Raw genomic sequence first — 15,225 nt, 5'->3', positions numbered from 1 at the left:
TGACCAAGAATTTGCCTAACAGAGATTATTCTAAAACCTGTTGAATGAGATCACCAGTATGAGATTACCTGAATAGACAAAATTCTTAGTAAATGTGTGTCAGAAATGCTGTGCTCACAGTATGTTACATTAGCAAGCTGTTCAAGCTATGTTTTTGCACTTTGCTTATAATTTATGATGGATTGATTTTGGAAAACTAGGAAAGAGAGCAATTCCATCATGATATGTTAAATCAAGAGTATTCAGAGTAGGAAAGGAGAGAATTTTTGGCTTCTAAGCAAAAGGTGTCTGGAACACATATGAGCATATATGTTGGTAAAAACAACAAATGCTGTACAGTGTAATCCCAGCAGATGATTCAACATGATGTTAGTAGTAACATGGAAGAATTACATATGATAAACTTTGAAGGCTTTCAGCCACATATACTGTACATCCAAATTTGTTGGACACATGTTTCCACTTCAACTAGACCAAACTATAATGAAAATTAAGCAGATATGATGTCATGCTAATTGCGGACTTATTCTACCAGTATATTCATGCATTACATAAAAACAAGTCTTATTTTACAGAGTACTTCTTGCACATCAGGCAGTTTAATATCACAGTACATTTATTTGAAATTAATAATTGGGAGAGACAAAAACTTATAAGAACATGCATAAGACTGAACTGTTGTTATCCCAGTATGTATTTTTTAAAATTATTAAGATATCATACATTTTGGATGGAAGTAAAGTGTTCCCACACTGTTTCTCAATGTAAGGGAGACCCTCAGCTAGAATTCTAGTAGACACAGCCAGGTCTCCCCAGAAATTCCAAACCTGTGTATTTCACTGGACTTAATATACATATTAAACATAGAATTTTTTGACAACAGCTAGTAATGAAAAGTGTATTTAAAAAAATCAAAAGAAAACCGTTGTCTAATTGTATTTCCAAAGAGATCCTAGACATGATAAACAAGACAATAAGATCACCTTAGACAAAACAGGCCAGCTCTCCTCTTACCCTATTAAGAAATGTTAAGTGCTAAGAAATTCAGTATATTTGTACAAAAAGATAACCGAGTGAGGAAGTATGCTATCGATACTAAAGGATACAAAAACACACAAATATAAAAATGATGATTTCATTTGCTGAGCATTTATACAAGCCGATTTCAACTAAGTATACAGTAGAAAAGAAAACTTTTTTTGAGCGGTTCAAAAGACATTTATTTTTTCTTTCCAAGCTACACTATTGGAAAGAGTACTACAATTATTAAAAGAAATGTTAAAGCTCTTTAGGATTTTACAGAATTTTTTCATGAGTGCTTTATAAACTTAAACCTGTGATCCAATCTTTATTTAAGCCATAATAATAGATAAAATGTCTGAATAAACAACACGAAAAAAGTTATGATAATCATTAAGTAATTAAAAAAATCCTAAAGGAGTTGTAAACTTTTTTTTTTTTTTTTTTTAAGATGTAGATGCTTGTGAATGTAAAGTTAGGAACAATCCTACTCACAGTACATTTAAAAAATCTTGTTCTAAATATAGTTTTGACTGATAAGTGTTAATTCATAATGAATTAAAAATGTATTGACAATATATAATAACTTTCTTATTAGCAAAATATGGTAAGATACAGTTTTACAAGTCGTGTTTTGTATAACAAATAATTGTGCACTCTCAAAATTGATTACTGTGTGCTCATTTGGAATTGCATATATAAATGTGTTGATATGGATAAGGAATAAAATAATTAAAAGGAAATGACAAACAATTTTACACAATTAGAGCATTATTCTACCTGTGCATGGCTTCCACCCAGGTCAATATACACTGCGTCTTTATCATAGACCACACCACCTACTCCAGACATTGGAGCATAAAGCAGCCTTTCTTTCTCATTAAGTGCACGCTTTTTCTGTTCTTCAGGAAGAGGACAGGGGTCTGGGAGGAAGCTCAGGTCACTCACAGTGAAGTCGCCAACACCTATGCATTAAAATTTTATACCATTAGGTCTTTACATACACAGAATTATTCCCATAAAATTTTCATTGAATTGATACACAAAAGCCTAATAAAGGGATTATACTATTTGTCACAGATGTTGTTTGTGACAAAAAAAGACAAATATATACAGGAACTATTGAGTGTTACTTTTCGAAAAATTCAACACAGATCTATGCAAAAGTATATATTTAAAAGTACATATATTATAGAAGAATTATACTTTATATATGTGAAAGTACCATTAAAGCAAGAACAAGTAAAAGGAATAGTAGAGTTATATAGCCTTCATAAAGTTCACTGCAATTTTAGCTGTATTCAAAGAAAAGGATAATGTTTCAGGCAGAGATTCATCTTTATTCATTTATATTGTGTTATTTGAACATACTGACTAGCTGCTGATGTAATTCTGTCCTTTAAGATGTTCATGTTTCTATAAAAAAGAGAGACTCCCAGTGCCTTAACTGTAAACTAAAATTTACTGCATAAAAACAAAGCAACCATACACAGAACATTCTATTTTATATGGTCTGAGGCTGAGGTTATGTCATTCATTCCCATTATAGATGTTTCTTTGTGATTGCAATTGCATTACCTGCAATTTTATTCTGTATAGCTAGCCCATCAGGCAGTACCAACACTACATTATCAAAATGTAGTGCCAACAGGCCAGGATCACAGTGCAGTGTCACAAAGGCAGCATCTATCACTCATAGCATTACTGTAAGCTGTTTGCTGGTAAAGGCCCTAGGTGATGATCTGGCCGTTAAACAAGTTGGTGCAGTCTGTTACACAGTCCTATATATCTATCTATCTAGTTACACATGTCCTTTTATGGCCACCAATACAGAGTGAATGGAGGAGAATCTGGGGTGTTAAGCTTTTTATTTGATATTAGCAGCTAAATATGGTATTGGTGTTACTGCTGCATAATATACCAATGACTAAAGCTATATAATGATCATCAACTGCTACTGAATGGAAAAAAAGAAAAGATGCAGGAAAGTTGCGAAATTGGTGTACAGAATTAAAAAATATTGGAAAGACTGAACCATCAGTTGTTCATTGCCGTAATTTGTTGATTTTGTTTTCTAACAGGGGAATACATAGAGGTGGAATGGTTTGTGTTGCTGCCTCAGAAATTGAGCTGTTCCTTGTCCGTGTGAAGTTTGCACATTCTCATGCAAATCCATGTTTATACTGTGTTTTGTCCAGTCCATTTACAATAATTGAGTCATGTTTTCCAATATTAAAATGACTTGCTGTTAAACAAGAACTGGAAAACTACAGGTAAGAAATCAAATTTCCATTTTTCAAATCAACCCTTAAATTCTCCTACCAGGAATGTGGATTTGGCTTTTGTTTTTCAAATGCGCTCCTCTGAGATATCCATACAAGGAAATCTTACGGTCACACTTCACATTTAGTCGAACAGCCTCTGGGTCAGTCAGCTCCTCCATTCTGGAAAACAGAGGACAAAATTTTTATACTGATTGCTACCTGTTTCTTGGCCATCAGAGTTGAAAATTGCATTTACAATCTACAACCATGACTCCATTCATCTTGTCGACCCCAAGTTTCATCGACATATTTCATTGTTTTTCACTTCTCTTCTTAGCTCTTTTTACCATTCAAATCAGATGCGTCAAAATCTCGTTTGCAATCACTGCCCCAGCAAATTTATTTCTCATACTGTACTCATACTTATGTAGCTTCTGTACCTTCAGGGAAATTTACAGAACTTTTTGCCGAGACTAATGCCTAAGACCTAGTGATACTCATCCTTTTCCATGAACCATATTGTTAACCTTTCTTCATAATTCTGATTGGCAAGTGCTTGTTCTCCTTATAGTATCAGATTAAAATATTATGGACTCTTTTCCTTTCTCCTTAAACACAACCTCTACAAAACTGAATTGAATATTTTCTGTGCAAATGTTATATATTTCAAAGTAAACAGCTACTCAGTCATTATATATGTACAGTATTAATATAATTCATATAATACACAATACCATTGCTTCAAAAGGAAAAAAGGGCTTGCGTGGTGCAAACTTTAAAGACAAATCAGAAATAGACCCACAGATAGCAAGAGCAATTAGTTATGATATACAATTTCACATTAAGATCTCAACAGAAAAATAATGGTTGTTACCATTGCAAAAGTACAACAGAATACTGAAAAACAAAATGCAATTTAATGTAATTGTAGCAATATAACATCTGCAAAACACAAACAGAAGTAAGAATGTTCCAGATACTTACCGATCAGCAAGAACATAAGGATGTGATGTTTGCCATACCAGTGGCCGAAACTTCATGACAGAAATGAAGCGACCAAGATTACGGATCTCTTGGTTTTGATACTCGCCATGTACCATTCCCGAGAGGTAAAACAGCTTGGCACCCTGTGTAAACACAATCAACAATATATAATTTACTCCATTACTCAAACTAATAAACAATTTATGATTAACAATCTCTTTATTCACCTGGTAAACTTCTGTCCAGAATCGATGCTTTAGACGTTTCTTGGTTTTGCGGAGCTGTTTATTATTCTTGAATGAGTCCAAGTGGGTCAGCACTCCCATGATCTTTGGGAAACCATGCACCTGGCAGATGTTGAGAAATTCAAAGGTTTCCATTTCAAATCCAAAACTGGCGTCAATCAGCATTAGTACCTGATTCAAAAGGAACAAAAGGTAGATTCTGTTAAGGGGAAAAAAAAAAAACCAAAAACTTTTTTTTTTTTTTTTTTTATAAATAACTTTTGGCTACCACAATTCAGCAGAACTGTAAAGTATTTGATGAAACCTGCCTAAATTCTAAACATTCTTTAGGGAAAGCTCAAAATTAAGAGGTAAACTTAACATTAAACATACAAGATACATGATCATATTTAGTCATCTAATGCAACATTAACCCTTATCAATGTCAGTCTGATTTCCTTACAAGGTCTGCCACTTTGCCCAAGTCAATCATGGTACTGATGTCATTTCCACATTCTATGAATGTGAGACGCCTCTTCTTCCCTGTGAAAAGATACTTACAATTACAGAAGAATATAAAATCTTACATAAATCTTAAAACTGCTAACCTAACAAAATCAATGAAAAATCAGTGAATTGGATGGAATACTATTTTAGCTTCAGCTTGAAAAAGTCACTCAATCTGTCATTCAGCAAAAAAAAAAAAAAAAACTTTAAATCCCCTATGACACACTTTTGTCCAAAACACCCAGGCCTGCTACAGATTATTATGCTCTGTTCTAAAAGTAAGAGGAAACTGGTCAGTACTATACAGTAGATTCTAAATTATAGCAGATCCCACCTGATACAATGGTAACTGGTCCATTAATTTCAGTCAGTTTTTGCTTTGTGAAATTCTTAATCAGACAGCGGATCAGTGTGCTCTTGCCCACACGAGGAGGACCAACAACAACAACAAGAATAGGAGGAGGCTCTTGAGGTGAACGATCCACTATTGGTGCATGATGCTTCTTTGTTTTAAGATCTTGAGTCCTGATGATAGGACATAAAAAGGTTAAATGAAAAATATACACTATTTTTTATGTGCATTTTTAAAATTCAGCTTAGAAAAGATTGATAAATATGAACCTTTTATTTAATAAGATGACCAACATACATGAGGCCAGGAGAAAGCATAGCATTAACTTTGCAGAATAGTTTTTAGGAAAATCATAAGACAGTCTTTTATTATAATGTGTGAAAGTGTCTCTCTTTCTATTATTATTATATTACTAAGTATTAAAGGATATGCTTTTACAAAAGTAAAATAAGATCAGTATATTTTATAATTGTTTATATATACTGTATATAATATGTTTTTAACAATTTCAGCACAAACTAGTTAAGTAATTATCTCAGGTTCAAACATTTAGCTTTTTAAAGCCCAATGCCGTAATCACTCTTCCACACAGTCAACCTGAAATAGTGACAATAGCTCCCTTAACCTTGATACTTTATTAACTTTAAAGAATGATAGTCATCATTTATCCATTTTGGCACATTAGTACAGAACTTGAGCGATATACAAGCTCAGAAATAACATTTGCAATAGTGCATCATTAATACCCGTTTCAAATGCAAGCTCAACAAATGTGCTAAAAAACTGATCAAAAATATTTACACATATTCCATCTAAGAATTATATAACCTAGTAACAACTACCACACCAAGATTTAATTTACACAGTATCCATAACTGAATTTGTTAAGCTTACTGTTATGAATTGCTTTATTGTGCAAAAAGCCTTGGGCCAACAAAGAAAATTATTTTCAAAGCAAGTTATCTGTTCAGTACAGGTTTATTTGCTCATATAAATCATTGTAAAGCATCAGAATAAACACAAATACACACTGAAAAGTAACAAAAAGTATTTTGCTTTAAAACAAGCCAGTATATTGTGTGGCTTCCCAAGGCATTCCACTTTTGTACATTGCTGTATAATTTTTGGAAGTAGTCTCACAATGATTCTCAAAAAATTTAAGATTTTCAACAGAAGGTGTTCTACTAAGAATATGTCAGCCTATGCCTTGTGGTCTTTCGCATATTGCCATCTTTTCTGCTTTTTGTCTTTCCAAAAGAAAGGTTTCTTAGCTGCAACACCTCCTATAGAAGACCACTTCTTTTAACACTTTTTTGTACAGCCAAAGCATACACTTTAGTTCCAGAGGAAAAGTGCATACTTCACCTCTTCTCAAGGAATCCCAGTAGTTGTGGTTACGATCAAGTGCATCTAATTTGCTAAATTACACTATCAGTAAACATGGTTTGGCTAATCTCTGCCTCATTTTTTTTAATCAGATGTACCTTCGCTGGAATTGAACAAATAAACACTCAACAGCCACTTCATTAGGTACACCTGTTCAACTGCTTGATAATGCAAATATCTAATCAGCCAATCACATGGCAGCATTTAGGCATGTAGACATTGTTAAGACAACCTGATGAAATTCAAACCGAGCATCAGAAGGGGAAAGAAAGGTAATTTAAGTGACTTTGAACATAGCATGGTTGTTGGTGCCAGACTGGCTGGTCAGAGTATTTCAGAAACTGCTGATGTACTGGGATTTTCAGGCACAACCATCTCTAGGGTGTAAACCACAGTTTACCCATCTTCTGACAGTTACTTCCAGCAGGATAACGTGCCATGTCGCAAAGCTCTGATCATCTTAAACTGGTTTCTTGAATATGACAATGAGTTCACTGTACTGTACTCAAATGGGCTCCACAGTCACCAGATCTCAATCCAATAGAGCACCTTTGGGGTGTGGTGCAAATGGAAAGTTGCAGCATGGATATGTAGCTGTCAAATCTCAGAAATATATGCATGCATTTCAGTCATTGATTCAGAAAAGAGTTCTACTAACAAGTGCCTAAATACAAACAAATACATACAACGAGCAAACATACAATTCAAAAAGACATAAGCATGAGCAACTTGGTCATTTCATTTAACTTAAAATGGGCATTACTTCCTCTTTACAAGGAAAACATTTTTGTTCCTCTAAAACAAAAACCTGGAATAAAAGCTCAAGTGAATATACAGAAGAATTTGTTAATGTAAAAAACAGTAGACTTAAACTAGTATCTTTAGCTAGATGCACAAATACTTCAATGATATGTACATTTTTGTTCAAAACTAATGTTCAAATAAAAATTACACATAGAATCTGCTTGTCTTCTGATATTAAATATTTTGCATTAAAACTTCACTGAAATGTCACATACAAAACACCTTTAATTTTCTCTTAGGGTTTACACCAAGTTAATGGCATAGCTTAGGTTAAGTTAAACATTTTCTTCTCTACTATTTATGATTCTTTTTGTAATTTTTTATGCATATGCTTTTTTTGGAGTGTAGGGTAATCTAAATTACTGAATTTGTTCATTGGATAATAATTGAATCAGAAAACAATTTAACAACAATTGAGCTATGAAAAATTAGAACTCTCATGAGTAGTTCTAGAAAATTATAAAGATTACAGAAGATGAAAGTGGCTAATTTTATGTTTTGAACAATTAAAAGGGTCAATATTGGGAAATAAAGCACTTAGATTTCAAAGTGGATTCGAAACAGTCTTAATAAGATAAGGGAGAAAGTGCTTTATGCAAGACTTATAAAAATTCTGGAACTGACTGCAAAGCATTCAATAATATAGCGGCATAACCAGAAGCATCTAGTATATTTTCAGATATATAAGTGATTACTTTCAGTTAAATACATTGAAATTAATATCAGGGTGCTTAGCACTTCTGTCTCACAGCTCCAGAAGACTGTATTCACGATTTGGGTAGGGTATTTTTCTGTGTGGAGTTTGCACATTCTTACTGCGGCTACATTATTTTTCCTCTGGCTACTTTAGTTTTAGTAACTTTAGTTACATGTTAATTGTAATCTCTTAAAATTATAGCCAGTGTGAGTACAAGAGGAGAATGTTCTGAGTGTGCCTTATAGCTTACTGGTGTCCAATTCAGGATTGGTTCCCGGCTCATGCCTAGTACTGCCTGAATAGGCTTCACCCTGGCAGACATTGAATTGTCAAAAGCAGGTACAGATCATGACTGAATTTTAATATTAAAGTATTTACAAAAAATCTGTTTGAGAGTTCCTATGGTAAAGAGTACTATACAAAAGCAGTGAGAATAACAAAACGTTACCAACCATTGTCAAGACTGTAGGTACAGTTTAAAGTAAATAATGTTTCATCCTACATTTTTATACTGCCAACAATGGCATCATAGTCTAAATATTGATTATAAAATAGTGTCCAATCAATAACTATTCCATGTTGCCTATTTCTTTTTTTTTTCTACTTATAAAGTAGATTACCTTGATAAATGTATACCCGATTGACTTTTTTGCATTATCAAAAAGTGCAAAATGCATTCTACTTATTATCATATTGGCACATAAGATACATCTGTGATTTTTTAAAGCAGTCATCAAATAAACTTCTTTGTTTTCCAAATGCAATGTGATCATTTAATAAATAAAAGTTAAAAAATATCACAACTTTTCAAAGTCAATATGGAAATATTGTACTGCTGTGTACACAACACATTCTGGCCGTTCATATCACAGAAAGCATCATAACTGATTCAGGCTTACATTGCATTAATTCCCCATATTGCACATTGGTAAGTTTGTAAATTATTTATTCATAGCAAAAATTGGCACAAAAGGAGTAGGTTTAATTAGCAGACTGGATAAAAAAATGCATTTTACCTGTGGAAAGTGCGAGCCATACGCACTGCTGAATGCACTGTAAATGCCTTGGGGTTTCTCTTCCTTCCATCTTCCTCATTGGTGCCAGCCTGCTGCTCCTGTTGTCTCTTTCTCTTCTTTCTTTCGGCCTTGGGGCCACTGTGTTTCTTTTGGTGTATTTTGTGCTGCTGCTTCTCCTCCTTCATGACTTAATAGCAAATAAAATTTTTATTCTTTATAGCATAGCACAATGCACAGACACATAGAAGGGTTACAGGCAAACCATATGTTTAATGTAAATTTCTTACGTTTGTGATAAAAAAGTGCTACAGCAAAGACAAAAAACATTCAAACAGAACTGCATTTCCTCACACTTAATGTGGAACTAGGGTGACTGCTAAATTGTAAAATTTATTGGATTAATGTGATCTTCTACGCATACTTTTTTTATTTATAAATACGTTTTTATTTTTTAAAATGTGTTTAACTAAAAATCCATTGTTAAAATAGATGCGGCAATTAGACATTAGCTACTATGCAACGTATCACTAAAACGTTGTATTCTGACTTTATACTCAATATAATAATACTAATATATTATTTTCTTACTGTGAAACATCTGCAGGACACGATATCAAGGACTATAAACGTAACTAAACATCCTGAAGACGCACAGGCAGCATCCCAGTGCTTCACAACCAGATCATGACTCAAGTGTCGTGATGTGCGAGTCTTGCCCGGAATTACTCCGTTTTCCATACTTAAAATGATATTCTGCCGTTTTAGCTTGTACAGATCCATCTAGAACAGCCTTTTAAAAGCCAAGGTCGTAGAACAGCGTTACCAGACGACCACAAAGTCACATTCACGATGGGATGTAAAGCGTAAATAAGGCATTGATTGCACTATCTCTGGTGGCATTACGAAGTGTACTGAGTTTAAACAACACTAAAAACTGTACTGTTAACTCCAGCTCACTATACTTAAAAGTACAACGCAGGATGACTGTTAAGGTGAATGTGAATTCTAAAACTCTTAAGTCTTTAGGCCACTTTTGTATCAAAACCAAGAATCTACGCACATACCCAATTTATTCTCTGAGTACAGATAACACTGTGATTTTATGTTCCAAAACGAAGCTCTTACACCTTCTTCATCTAGTAGTTCCAAAACACGTGTGACACTGACACCGGAAATCTGCTTCTTCAACGAACACTTCAGAAACACTGAACACAGATAATGGTTCCGGAATACTCCAGGTATTAGATTTTTTTAGTAATCAAATCACTAAACTAAAATTTGCCCTTCTCACAAATATTCCCTTATATTATCAAGTTGAATTTAAAAAAGCTGAATATGTTTAGTAAATGCTAAGTACTATGAAAGAACAATTGTTTTAAAATTGTATCCACCCAGCCAAGATGGCCGTGGAACATGTACGACCTATCTAGCTATAACATTAATCGCGGGCCACCAGTCGCTGTTGTCGGATATCCTGAACAACGTTTATAACTACAGTCAGAATAAGAACCGCTGTGTAGCTGAATGGCGACCTTGTCTAGTGGCGCTTACTTTCGGAGGTCCAGTTTTGTCTGGATACTGATTATCACCCTCTCTATGGGTTATTTTACCGTAAGTGTGCTGCTCGGAGCGAAATGCTCAGTGTCACCGCTACAATCTGATTTTTTTTTGGCGTGAATAGTTTGAACTGTAATCCCCTTATTACCCAATCAATTCAAGCAAACCTGTCTTAAAAGTTGCACATACAAGACAGTCCTGGATTATATTTTTTTACAGAACTTCGCAGTATCGAATTTTTACTGACACTGTATTTTAGTGTAGATAGCATTCATTTAAATCTTACAAATTCCAGAATAACTCTTTACTAGCGTGATCGTTAGTTTGCATTCACGGTTGTTAACAGGAAGGTAAATCTAATCATATGATGGTTACGATAAGTATTTACTTATGAAACATGTTTGAATCACACATTTTCTATACAAGAATTGTATTTAACTACATGGAAAAGAAAGCGGAAGAATGTATCTAAAAGATAAATGAAAGTCACTAATACTGCGTGTGTTGTATGAGCTGCCTAATTTAAGACCGCAGCGGTTGTTTTATGTGATAAAATCGTGGTTGAAATAGAGGAAAACAGATAAGAAATAGACTTAAACAGTATGCAAATAACTGGGATCAGCAGCTTTGGAACATGGGGTATGGTGGTGATTTAATTTATACTAGAGTAACCTTTGAACTAATTAGTTATGCATATATATATACTTACATTTATATTTAATATTTACGTTAGGTTTCCACCTAGTAGAGTTATGGCACAGTAAAATTAATGCTTGCATGTTTAACTTTCATGCAAGAAGTCATTGCGTTAAAGCACCATGATCAGTGAGTTTAAACTCAAAACGTATGTGTCTTCCTTACCTGAAAAATCTCAAATTGCATTTTTACTATACACTTATTAGGCAATTTGCTGTAAGAATTCTAGCAAACGTGTATGATCATTATAACAAGAATGTATTTAAATATGTAATTTCATGTTATTTGATAAAACATAAGTAAGCTTTACTTGATGCACTCCTTACTTACTCTTGGTTTCATATATGGGTGATTTCATATTTAAATAATGAAGTGGCTGACTGGTTAAGTTTTTACCTTCTGTTATATAACATTATCATTATTATTATTAGTTATAATGTATTGCTATTTTATAATTTTGTTGGAATGTCTTGTGGTGGGATGCAAGTAGTATGAGCTGTAGGGTGTTATTGGACGGAGTCAGTCAAGGATAAAAAAAATTTAGATGAGACATTCTTAATCCTTAAGGAAACGGACGTTTTCATTACAATGTGAGGAAGTTCTTCAGCCTGTAAACTCTTGCATAATCTAATCAAGTGCTTCTCAAGCTGTGGAAATAAACTGTGTGATTTGGAATTTCTGGTGCTGAAAATGATACTGGAGGGATTTGAAGACCTTGAGTTCCTAAAAGGCTAGAACAAGTTAACATTTAATGATCCTTTCTTAGTAGTGTGCCCTCTTTTCCTCCTGATGGTTCCATCACTTTTTTTCTAGAGTGAAGTGCCCTTTAGTTTTTTAGTTCTCTAAATCAGAGCTTAGCCTCAGTAGAAAAGTGATGGGCTTAGTTTTACACCAAAAGGTGCACATGACTACTTGCTACTCCTAAAGTATTTACATTATAATTTTGTTTTCGTTTAAGTTTAATTTTTTGGGAGGGAAAGGTGGCCACATGGATCATTGTTTTGGCATAGTGGGGCCTTGGGAAAAATAGCTTCAGAAGCACCGGTCTGAATTATAGATTGTTACAACAGAAACTAATGAATGCTGTAACTAATTTTGAATGACTGCAAGAACTATTGTCTTTTTTCCTCATCAGGAATTATAAAGATATTTAGCTATTTTTTAATAAACTGATTTCCAGTTCAAATGTAAAAATATCAACCTTTATTCTCCATCATAAAATGATAAGCAAAAATACATTTTCCTTCTCTATAGTTCTACCCTGTAGCCCTTAACTTAATTTCTTAGTTTCTTCAAAGAGCTAATTCATTAATTTTATACAAAAATGTGCATTATGTAAAACTACACAAAACCTAGGAATAAATTGGTATCATTAGTGACAATAAGGGGATCCTAACAACAAAAAAGGAAGAACACTGGCAATTTAATATAGTAAGTACAGGTTTTGGCTGCTTAAAATCATTTGGTCATGGTAAAAGCCTAATTAATGTACACTTGGAAACTTAGATGTAAGAAATATAGAATCCATCCATCCATTTGCTGAAAGTGCTGTATTCCTCAGAGGTTTACAAGGAGGTGCATTCTTTCCTGGCAGCATCAGGAGCAAGACAGAGATCCATCAGTCACTGTCTTTTAAACACAATCACAAACATTCATCAATTAATCTTGCATGCACAGTGATCCCTCGCTATATTGCACTTCGACTTTCACGGCTTCACTCAATCACGGATTTTAAATGTAAGCATATCTAAATATATATCACGGATTTCGCTGGTTCGTGGATTTCTGTGGACAATGGGTCTTTTAATTTATGGTACATGCTTGCTCAGTTGGTTTGCCCAGGTGATTTCATACAAGGGACGCTTTTGGCAGATGACTGAGAATCTATCCAATCAGAGCACGTATTACGTATTAAATAAAACTCCTCAATGATATACGATATGCTTCCCGTGCGGTGCTTCGCATACTTGAAAGCCCGAACAGCACGTATTGATTTTTGATTATTTGCTTTTCTCTCTCTCTCTCTGACATTCTCTGCTCCTGACGGAGGGGGTGTGAGCAGAGGGGCTGTTCGCACACTGGCCTAGAGTATACAGACTCTCCTCTAAAAAATGCTGAAAGATTACCTTCACATTGGTCCCTTCCCTGCAGCTGCTTAATAGCCCAAACAGCCCTATTGATTTTTGATTGTTTGCTTTTCTCTCTCTCTGTCTCTCTTTGACATTCTCTGCTCCTGATGCACACTTCTTTGAAGAGGAAGATATGTTTGCATTCTTTTAATTGTGAGACGGAACTGTCATCTCTGTCTTGTCATGGAGCACAGTTTAAACTTTTTGACTAAAGGGTGTTATTTCATGTCTAGAGGGCTCTAATAATGTTAAAAAATGTTATTTAGAAGGTTGTAAACAGGTTTTCTATGCTCTAACTGCAAAAATATTCAATTTATAAATATAGAATCCTACTTCGCGGAAATGCATTTATCGTGGTAGAGTCTGGAATGGATTAACTGCGATAAACGAGGGTTTACTGCATATGTCTGAAATGTGAAAGCTGCAATATGTATGGAAAATGGCAAATTCCACAGAAATATTAACTGGTCTAGAAAATAACTATTTTTTCATGAAAGTGTGAGGCAGGTATGCTAACCACGATCACATCAAGATCATGCCCAGATAGACTTACTTTTTTTGTCCTGTAACTTGGATTCATGGAAGTTATGTCATACCTCACTTCAGTTGTCTTCCACCTCCATTTGCTTAGTGATGAAATTTACATGCTTGCCTCCATGATTTTCTTAGAAACAACTTGTCTTGTCTGGCTGTTCTGTGATTGTCTCATTATTGTGTCTTTCAGTTCTTGTATCTTGTATTTACCTTGTCTATATATATATATATATATTATTTGTATAGTGTTTTGAATGCACCTTTTATTCCTTGCTCAGTTTGATTGGCTAAAATGATCTTTCAGTGTATCATCCATGTCTCAATCTTCTATGGGCCCACCACCTGCAGAAGAAATAGGGGCCATGTTCAGTGTGACCTGGGTGGCAGGCGAAGGCAAAGAGGCCTTGAACCCAGACACACAAACTGAATCTGTTTCTTTAGAGGCACAATGTGACAGACAGATTTCTTAGTAGTTAGTCGCCTTGTCATTTTACAAGCATCCCCAAAGAGCCAGCTGTCTGGCTTTCTTTTTTTTTTTTAAAGCAGTTCAGAGCTGACAGCCATCTTGTCAATATCTGCAATGTCAACCATTGCACCTAGCTCTCCTGAGATTGCAAACACTTATCCAGAAATGAGTGTCAAGCACCCTGCATTATGTCTTTGCTGATTCCTCCAACTTCTCAGGCCTGATGTAAATTCAGAATCTATTATGTTCTGCACACAAAATCATATCATGTACTGTATTTAAATGAAAATTTAAACTTTCCTTTTCAATGTTTTTGTTTGATTCGGGTGTATGAAAAATGAAAATGTTTAAAACATAATGCCATTATAGGAATTTTATGATACATTTAATAAGATTGTCCCTGAACATTTTGACCCATTGGTGCTTTAGACAGTTCAACTATCTAAAGTGATTTTTTACAGCATTTTTGATTTTTTCGTAATTGCATCAACCCTTGAGGAATTTAACCACGTTTTGGTGCTTTGTCATTCATTTTCTTAATTCCACCAATGTCAGGCTGCTGTGTTTTTCCCTGTGCTGAACGTTATGG

General features: G+C 34.3%; 2 protein-coding genes across 5 annotated transcripts in view; one reads left to right on the top strand and one right to left on the bottom strand.

Moving 5' to 3' along the window:
• bms1 (BMS1 ribosome biogenesis factor) overlaps window positions 1–10,486 on the bottom strand; it is a 28,031-nt gene extending 17,545 nt beyond the window's left edge. For both annotated transcript variants that reach the window (XM_039767979.1, XM_039767983.1), the window contains exons 1-8: window positions 10,319–10,486; window positions 9,255–9,441; window positions 5,334–5,524; window positions 4,956–5,035; window positions 4,496–4,684; window positions 4,269–4,411; window positions 3,343–3,464; window positions 1,801–1,985 (exon numbers count right to left, since the gene is read on the bottom strand). In XM_039767979.1, the coding sequence (XP_039623913.1) occupies window positions 1,801–1,985; window positions 3,343–3,464; window positions 4,269–4,411; window positions 4,496–4,684; window positions 4,956–5,035; window positions 5,334–5,524; window positions 9,255–9,439 (1,095 nt within the window). In that variant the 5' untranslated portion in view covers window positions 9,440–9,441; window positions 10,319–10,486. The remainder of the gene's footprint in view (window positions 1–1,800; window positions 1,986–3,342; window positions 3,465–4,268; window positions 4,412–4,495; window positions 4,685–4,955; window positions 5,036–5,333; window positions 5,525–9,254; window positions 9,442–10,318) is intronic.
• A 207-nt stretch (window positions 10,487–10,693) lies between these two features.
• tmem254 (transmembrane protein 254) overlaps window positions 10,694–15,225 on the top strand; it is a 41,406-nt gene continuing 36,874 nt past the window's right edge. The window contains exon 1 of one of the 3 annotated variants that reach the window (XM_039768009.1): window positions 10,694–10,865. In XM_039768009.1, the coding sequence (XP_039623943.1) occupies window positions 10,779–10,865 (87 nt within the window). In that variant the 5' untranslated portion in view covers window positions 10,694–10,778. The remainder of the gene's footprint in view (window positions 10,866–15,225) is intronic. The other 2 variants (XM_039768016.1, XM_039767998.1) reach the window with 2 other exon arrangements.

Source organism: Polypterus senegalus, chromosome 1, assembly GCF_016835505.1.
Source record: "Polypterus senegalus isolate Bchr_013 chromosome 1, ASM1683550v1, whole genome shotgun sequence".
In the NCBI taxonomy this organism is placed as follows: domain Eukaryota; kingdom Metazoa; phylum Chordata; class Cladistia; order Polypteriformes; family Polypteridae; genus Polypterus; species Polypterus senegalus.
Note: the sequence above shows the minus strand (reverse complement) of the source record. Positions and strands in the feature narration are given on the sequence as shown.